This window comes from Epinephelus fuscoguttatus, linkage group LG5 (genome assembly GCF_011397635.1).
Source record: "Epinephelus fuscoguttatus linkage group LG5, E.fuscoguttatus.final_Chr_v1".
Lineage (NCBI taxonomy): Eukaryota > Metazoa > Chordata > Actinopteri > Perciformes > Serranidae > Epinephelus > Epinephelus fuscoguttatus.
In genome coordinates this window covers 21,904,321-21,913,513 of record NC_064756.1, presented here as the reverse complement: position 1 = coordinate 21,913,513, position 9,193 = coordinate 21,904,321, and the positions used below count along the sequence as shown (strand labels likewise).

General features: G+C 41.4%; 1 protein-coding gene across 1 annotated transcript; it reads left to right on the top strand.

Moving 5' to 3' along the window:
* The first annotated feature begins 808 nt into the window (after positions 1-808).
* Positions 809-7,388, top strand: LOC125888528 (uncharacterized). The gene is made up of 9 exons (XM_049575911.1): positions 809-936; positions 1,008-1,231; positions 2,808-2,969; positions 4,790-4,969; positions 5,265-5,385; positions 5,470-5,562; positions 5,667-5,865; positions 5,962-6,124; positions 7,155-7,388. Exons 1-9 carry the CDS (start codon positions 822-824, stop codon positions 7,386-7,388), a joined length of 1,491 nt encoding a protein of 496 aa, XP_049431868.1. The 5' UTR covers positions 809-821.
* The last annotated feature ends 1,805 nt before the right edge of the window (positions 7,389-9,193 follow it).

The window sequence follows — 9,193 nt, the reverse complement described above, 5'->3', positions numbered from 1 at the left end:
ACTACAAAAAGGATGCAAAACAGTTGCAAGACAACTGCAAAACAATCATAAAGAGACAAAAACGGACCACAAGGAAACACAAAATGACCACAAACAGATACAAAATGACCACAAAGAGAAACAAAACCACAGAGATGCATTATGATTACAAAAAGACTCAAAATAATAACACAAAGAGGCTAAACAATTATAGAGTCTGTGTGTCCTGCTCCAGTGGGGGAAAGGTGGTGGGGTCCTCTGCATATCTGGGCCCATTATCTCCTAATCCACCCACTGGGCAGATATCTGAGCTTGAGTTTCAAAGGGAATTCAGCAGCTGCTGTGACGCACATAGTGCTTAATAGACCCCTCTAAAGCAAAGCTGCGTTGATGTACATTGGGGGCCAAATCTTTAATCAGTTTCATGGCAGGATTGAGAAGAACAAATGCAGTAATGTGATCCGGCACCATCAGGCAGCCTTACACTCTGTTTACCCCGTCACTTTCCACCAGCACCCAGTCCCTCCACTGTCACTGTCACCTTACCTCACAGGCCTCATAAATCATTCAACAGGCCACTGAAAGTTATGCAGACTAACTAGCCCGCTGCTTACCTCGCGGCTCTATCTACCGTCAGACAGATCAGGTCATGTGTGCGGGACTGCAGCAGGCAGGAGAGGTTTATCAACAGAATGAGGCTGCCACAGCATCTTCGTAAAAACTTTGCTGGCTGTGACCAAAACAAGGCAGGCAACCAAGAGACTGTTGACAGATCTTGGATGAAGAATTGAAAATGTCTTGAGTCTGGAAAAGAGCTGGGTTTCTTGTGCACCATATTAACAATGCTCAGGAGATGCAGATGCGAGAGTTTCAGGTGGCTGAGTGCTGTGCTCCTTTCTCTGGTTCATGGAAACAACTTCAGTCAACAGTTCCAGGAGAGGCCACCCTGTCAGCCAGGTAGGCTGTCCCATCTGCACACAGTGATCCTTTAACAATATTTTTGTACCTATTTTATTTATTTCTAATAGGTTTCTACTGCCCTTTGGGGAGCTTTACCCCAGTGCCTTGTCCCAAAGGAACCTATGGGCCAATTGCTGGTGCTGTGTCCACTGACAGCTGTCTGAAGTGTCCTCCTCACCACTACTGTCCTAGAACAGGCCTGTCTGCCTCCCTGCCCTGCGGCCCTGTGGCTCAGCAGCCTCTGTCTGGTCAGGAGGCCTGTGTCTGTCCGGGAGAGGGACAGAGTTTCCAGGTGACAAAGTGTTTTCACACAAGCATGTGTGTTCCCTCTGGTGTGTTTTATGTGACCATGTAGTCCTTGTTTTTGTATCACTACCACCTGTACTCTTACAAGCTCTTCCTTTCTTTCATAAACCCAAAGATCTGTATTTCTCAAGCCTGTGTTTTTTATCATGTCACACTTGAATCCTGGGATACATTGTGCACACTAATATGAGAAGAGCTTTCTCCCCGAGAGGAAACTTTAGACTGGACAATCTGTAACTTCACGCTGAAAGAGCTCAAGATCAATTTCGCTTGCAGTAGGGTCTTGTTTCCTAGTCTGCTGCAGCTTGCATGGGTGTTGAGCCCTCCACTCATCAGCTCATAATAAAGAGAGTGAGATTTCTTTCCCTGACTGCTGTCTGGTTGTGCCTGGGCTAGTGTGAAAACTAGTTTTGAATGAATGACTGAATGAATGAATGATGGAAGAAAGGAAGGAGGGAAAAACAAATGAAGGAATGAATGAGGGAAAGGAGGAAGGAAGAAAGGAAGGACAGTAAATAGACAGAGGACTCAATGAAGGTAGAAGGAGAGAAAGGACAGAAAAATGGATGAGGGGATCAAGGGAGGAAGGAGGGAAGGAAGGAAAAACACGAGGGAATATACAGTATGTAGGGTGGAAGGTAAAAAGGAGGGAAGGAAGGAAGGGATTAGTGAAAGAAAAAAGAGGGAATTGAGAAAGGAAGGAAAAACAAGAGGGAATTGATGAAGGAAGGTAAGAAGGAGGGGAAGAAGGAAGAGATCACTGAAGAAAGGAAGGAAAAACACAAGGGAACTGATGTGGAAAGGTAAGGTAAGAAGGTGGAAAGGAAGGAAGGTAGGAAGTAATGAAGGAAGGGAGGAAAACAGATGGAGGAGTCAATGGGGAAAGAATGGGAGAAAGGAAAGAAAAATGGTTGAGGGAATCAAAGAAAAAGGAGGGAAGAAAGGAGGGAAGGAAAAACATGAGAGGCTCGATGAAGCAAGGAAGGTACAACCGTGGAAAGGAAGGAAGGTAGGAAGGAAGGAAGGAAAGAATAAGGAAGGAAGGTAGGAAAACAGCTAGAAGAGTCAATTAGGGACGAAGGGGAGAAAGGAAAGAAAAACAGAGGGAATCAAGGAAAGAGGAAGAAAGGAGAAAAGGAAAAACCCATGAGAACTGATGAGGGAAGGAAAGAAGGCAAGAAGAAGGGAAGGCAGGAAGGAATCGTTGAAGGGAGGATGGAAGGAAAAAAGGAAGGAAGAAAGGAAAACAAGCAGGGGAGTCAGTGAAGGAAGAGGGGGAGGAAGGAAAGACATTATGAGGGACTCAAAGAAAGAGGGGGGAGGAGAGAGGAGGGAAGGAAAAACACAAGGGACTCACAAAGGATGGAAGGAAGGAGGGAAAACCAGATGAAGAAATCCATTAAGGAAGGACAAAAGGACTGAAAAACAGTAGGGAACCAATAAAGACCTAAGGATGAAGGGGAGATATATTGATCAGGGTATTAGGTAACAGAGTGACCTCACTGTGACCTGCATGCAGTATTATACAACACAGTGCCTGAACCCTGCTGCTTTTTCTACAGACCAGTGATGGGCAGTGCCGCTGCACCATCGGCTACCAACCTGCCAACCAGGGAGATGCATGTGTACACAAACTGTACGATGTCTGTAGAGACGGGAAAACACGCACACAGTATGGAGACTGCCTGGACAGATATCAGTGGTCACTTCAGTGCAGGCAGCAGGTTAGACCCTGTGCAGTCATATCACACATAGTCATGCACACGAGAGCAAAGGTAACAGGAAACTCGTCTTGAACGTCAGTTTGAATGATGCTTTATGACTTTGATGGACTGCGACCTGTTTACAGAGCACACAGACAAAACATACTCCACAATGAAATGCTACATAGTAAAAATATTTTGGTGCAAGTAAAATGCTGCTTGCAATTGATAGAAGTAAAAGTATGTAAGTTTAATCAGGAAAATGTACTTAAAGCATTAAAAGCAAAAAGTCTCAATGCAGAAAATAACCCCTGTGACAATGAGGTGTACTCTAAATGTTTATTAGAATCTTATTACTACTAATGTATATTTATATTAAAGCATTCTTTGTATTTTCCAACCAATATATTTACCAATAGTCAAAACCTCAAATCTATTAAAAATAAATTAAAATGTATTAAATATATATGTATGTATTTGAGAAGCTGGAACACTGAAATGTTTCACATCCGTTCTAAATTAACATTTAAATGTAAGTCTAAATGTTAAATCTACATCTAAATGTTAAATGTTAAATCTAAATGTAAATGTTAAATATAAATGTAAGTCAAAATGTTAAGTCTAAATCTAAATGTAAATCTAAATGTTAAATCTCAATGTTAAATCTAAATCTAAATGCTAAATGTTAAATTTAAATATACTTGGTGAAATATTTAGCTAATATGCAAATGCGCGCTGTCAGTCAAACCAAACTAATGGGAGAAAATTAACTTATTAATTTATTGAAAATACATCAGCGTATTAGGAACTACCTAAAATGACAGAAACCATGTTTGGGGAAATTTTATTTGACGTGTACTTTGAGTTTAATATTTATATAGTTTAGATTTAACATTTAACATTTAGATTTAGATTTAGATTTACAGTAACATTCAACATTTACATTTCGATTTAACATTTACATTTAGATTTACGGTAACATTCAACATTTACATTTCGATTTAACATTTACATTTAGATTTACAGTAACATTCAACATTTAGATTTAGATTTAACATTTAGGTTTAACATTTGACATTTAGATTTAACTGTGACATTATATTTAACATATTTCAAATACTGCTGTAAATGCGGTAAAAAGTGACTTTCAAAAATTCACACCACTTTTTTAAACGTTGTTTGAAGCTAAATGTGGCAAAAAGTTGATGTTAATTTCAGTGCGAGCCACTTTACAAACGCCACCCTATAGTTTAATTCATAAGAAAACACATTATATAAGCTCTTCATATGTTTTGTATGCAAAAATCTTCTTTTGTAAAGTAACTAGCAACTAAGGTTGCCAGATAATTTAAGTTGAGTAAAAAGGACAAGATTTCCCTATAAAATGCAGAGGAGTAAAAATATAAAGTGGCATGAATGTACAAGTACCTCAAATTTGTACTACAGATGGTACGTGAGTAAATGTACTTGGTTATATTCCACGGCTGACAATCACAGACCGAGCTGATGAGTACAACCTCGATGTCTTTGCCCTTTTCCTCCATGAACTTGGCAACAGTTTATCTAGGAAAGGTTTGTATCAGCCCAACTTAATATTTAACCATACACTGCTTCCTTTGACTGTCGGTCAGCGAGGCCTTCACTGCTCTCCCTGCACAGTGTTTATTTTTGTCACTGCCCTCCATTGCGGCCTTTTGAACAAATGACCTTACACCTAGTTACACACTCCATCTGAGCATAAGAATCCTGCCAGTTTTTTAAATGATTTTAAAACACTCAGACAAAAGCTGGTCCAAGCAGAAAAAAGTATTTTCTTGATTTGTCTTGGTTGCTTTCTGCAGGTGTGTCAGTCTGCAGAGGACTACAGGGGTTATGATGGAGAGCTGGGTCTGTGTGTTTGCAGAGAGCCTCCTGGAAGAGCTGCGTGTGCGAGCCTGTGCAGGACAAGGCCAGCCTCTGAGCTGGAACTCCACTGCCAGTCCAGTGGAGACATGGAGCTGATTTGGAGTTATGATGGTCAGGTGAGTGAAGGCAGCTGCGGATTTACATACACTAACAAATTAATGCACAAAAAAGGAAAGAAAGTGTTTTGGGTCAATAAAATTAAAGCTAACTGTACCCAGGAAGTGTTCCTCTCATGATATCCATGCAGTGTTTCTGAATAAACATAAAGAATAGTTTGTGTTACACTACCTGGTCAGACAATGCAGACAAAACACAATGTCGTCTTTATCGCACCAGCAGTGAAAGCGCAGGACGAGCGTCTCTTGTGTTGCAGTGGCCTATAAATGCTAAACATCGCTATTGTGTGTGCAGGTGTCGAGCGTCTCAGGCAGCGTGCTGGAGACGTTTTTTAAACAGTGGGACTCCCCGGGGACTTCTCTGTGCGGCAGCTATCTTAACTCCTCACATGCTGTGTACATTGTTCAGACAACAGGTACAGACACGCAAAGTAGCTCTCTGTCTGTCTCTGTCTCCTTTTGTCCGTCACATCTCTCTCTCTGTTGTTGTCTGATTGCAGAGGCAGGTTTCTTCGGCCTCCTCGACGGCCTCCCGAAGGAAGTGCAGCAACTGTTTCCTGTCACCACACAGCAGGACACTCAGAGCTCAGCGGGCATGTCTTATCAAAACACCAACAATGATGATGGTTTATTGTCCATGCAACATGATGAATTATCGCTTCAGTGATGATGGTCCTGTGTTTTTGTTTTTTTTTAGAAGGAGATTCTGATGTTCTGTGGAAGGATGTCGAAGCTGCAAATATCAGTCTTGTAAGGAGAGAAATTAATTCCAGCAGAAGTAATGAAGAAGCGAGAGAAACAAGTCTAAATGGAGTTTTGAACCCCACAACATGTCTCCATTTGAGCGACGTTCTACTGTTCACTGTTGACACACGTCACTATCCTCAGTATGATCTGTAAGTCAGATGCTAGGCCTACAAGTTTTCCATGTCCATTTTTACCTATGAATCTGTGCTTTGACTCTACCTTACACCTTACTTCATGTCTTTCAGTGACAACTTGTACAACACAAACGGTGATTTCGACTGGGGTGCATTCAGACAGCTCACAGAAGAGCTGACTCTGTCTTGGACTCCTCCCAGCTTCTTTGCGGTGGTGTTTAGCCAGCCTGGAGTTTATGTTTTTACACTGAGCAGCCATCGGCACAAACACATGGTAACTAAATTTGAATAACATAAGCATTAAAGAAGTGTTTGGAAAGATGATCTCTTTATAAAACAGGGCTGTCTGCAGTAGAAGGATGCAAATACTATTGATACTGGTGCTATATGACTAAAAAATCACAGAGGAAAAGGTCTGTGGTATTGCTTTTGCTCAGAAGGTAGAAAACCTACAACTACCAGAATGCACTGTGTGCAATAAAAGCTCCTGCTGGTGAGTGATGTAATGCGAGCTTGGCCGTTGCCCACAGGAAACAAAATGGCAGCTAGCTGGTATCTATCAATCTTGAATTACAGTTTAACAGTGAGCCAAAATATGTTTCTGAAAACATTTTAGGTGAGAAGTAGGCAACGCAGTAACAGAATCTTAATTCATATTTTCATCAGGATGGGGGTGATGTGGTCACGGGTGTGAGAGTGTGTGAGAAGACGAGCAACTGAATTGTGGATATATTGTAGTTTCTTGAGAGTTTTGGATGATGAACTGTAGAGGAGACTATTGCAGTAATCAAGTCTGGAAGTGATGAATGCATGAATGAGGGTCTCTACAGCTGAAAAAGAAAAGGTTTGGACGGAGTTGGGCAATGTTTCTGAGATGGAAGAAGGCTGTTATGGTGATGTGTTTGATATGTTGGTCAAAGGAGAGGGTTTGATCGAGGATGACGTCAAGGTTATGGACATAGGGGGAAGTCCGCCACCTTACATCCAAAATTCCACACTAAATGCATTGAGTATTCCTTACTGCTTTCCTGAAGATAAAGTACTTGTACCAATGTACCTGTCTGCCAAGTCCTCCCTGCATTCTCTTTACATGGTTTGCAAGGGGTCAAACATGTCACAGGGTGTCTTTAAGTTTCCACATCTTGGTCTATTCTTGATCCTTACGTCACATCTTACATTACAAATTCCTTAATTTTGGTCTTTGTGAAGCAAATTCTAACATATATGTGAATTTACAACATCTGGATAATTAAACTACTGTCACATATCCCCCCTCTTATTGCTCTCTAACTCTTCTTACTCAGTATGTGCGGGTGATGCCTGCAGGCGGCCAGTGTTACGAGCCTGGTCCCTTCTTCCCCACCATACCTCGTCATGTTACCAGGGTGGGAATCAGCAGGAGACGCAACCTGTTACTGAGGCCAGATTGGCTGGTGACGGGAGGGCTGCTATTTGGAGCTGTGGTCATCCTCTGTTCATGTGTTACACTGCTGGTTAGTGAACATACACAGAACACAAATACATTGCAAGGCTTTTGATCATGGAGAATTTCCATTACTTTTTAAGACTGATTCAAGATATCGGGATAATATTGGGAATCATCATTATTTAATTGTATTAATAAAATTTACATGTCATCCCATGCCTAATCTCATGTGAAGATCCTGTTCCGTGAGTATGGATGGCCTGAGAAGGAGCCAATCAGAGCACGGTATCGCTTGTTGCAGTTGGCCTACCACATGGACGACTACTCATCCAAAGGATCAAGGGTGATCTCACTTAGGAAGATTCACCGAAACCATCAAGCCAGAATGACACAAGACTCCATTCAACCAGGTCTACACACACTCTCGCAGAAACACACACACGCACACACACATGCACATGACCTCTCAACTCATTCATTTGAAAGCCTAAAGGCCAATATATTACATAACTTGCATTCAAACATAATCTGCAGCACGTCAATGAATGCAGCCGCAGCGTGCACACATAACACACACACACACACACACACATACATGCAAGCACACTTACATATACACAGAAACACACTGATACATTGTTGGTCTTTGAAGACCCTTGTGGCTTCTTATGTAACACTGACAGTGACCTGGGGGTGTTGCTCCCACCCGACCAATTACTGTTGAAAAGGCTCTTGTAACATTCCTGACATCACGTGCAGTGACAAACAATAAGAATGACAACAGTCCAAATGTCACAGGACTTAGGAAATCCCCTCAGATTACTGTATTTTGAGATGGCGCATTTTATGCAATCGCCACAACAAACATTTTTGGCCAAAAATAGGGCCTTCTTAAATGGCCTGGAGAGAAACAAGTGTTTGCTTGTACTGTAAAGAGTGAATTGATTTATTAAAGCTTCTGATGTGCATACATTAAGAAAAAACACACAACAAAAATTAGAGTGTATGTGCCATGACATGCAGACAGATAGGTGAGGCATTTCAAGCTCATTGGTCTTCCTCAGGCAGCACATCATGCTCGCTTTTAAAAGTTCTCCTCGAGAGATGTGCCATGTATAACTGCGCCAGAGATAGCTATGGCTGGAGGAATGCTGCTTTTGGGCTGTCCTCAGGTCTCATTCTCACATAACTGATTTCTTCACACAACATGACTGAATTGATCAGATTTTGATCATCAAAGGTCAAAGGTTGAGGTCAATATGACCCTGCATCCATCTCATTCTATTGAATGAGATATCTCAAGAACCCCAGGAGCATTTTTTTCCTTCAAATTTGGCACAAATGTCCACTTGGACTCAAGGATGAATTGGTTAAAATTTGGTGGTCAAAGATCAAAGGTCAAGGTCACTGTGACCTTGTCTGTCTCATTATTGTGAATGGCACATCTCAAGGATCCCTTGAAGGAATTTCTTAAAATTTGGCACAAATATCTACTTGGACTTAAGAATGAACTGAATTTATTGGTCAAGGGTCAAAGGTCAAGGTCACTGAGACCTTATGTATAAAATGATATGATATACATATATGTATGATTTCTGCCATAACTCAGAAATTCCTATGCCAATTACAGCAAAATTTCAATGGTTAACAGGATGATGACATGATGAAGTGATGACATTGGACAAAAGGTCAAAGGTCAGCTTCACTGTGACATCATAATGTTCTGCAAAATCACTTTTTTTGGCCATTACTCAACGTCGTAAATTAGGAACACAAGGGGAGACGTTTGGTCAGATACTGACTTGGTGACATTAATCTTGTGTGCTCACTTTAAAACTGTGCTGATTGTACAGATCTTCTGTGCTGCCAGGTTGAAGATGTGTGTGAAGCGTCCATGTTTTCACAGACATGGATGTA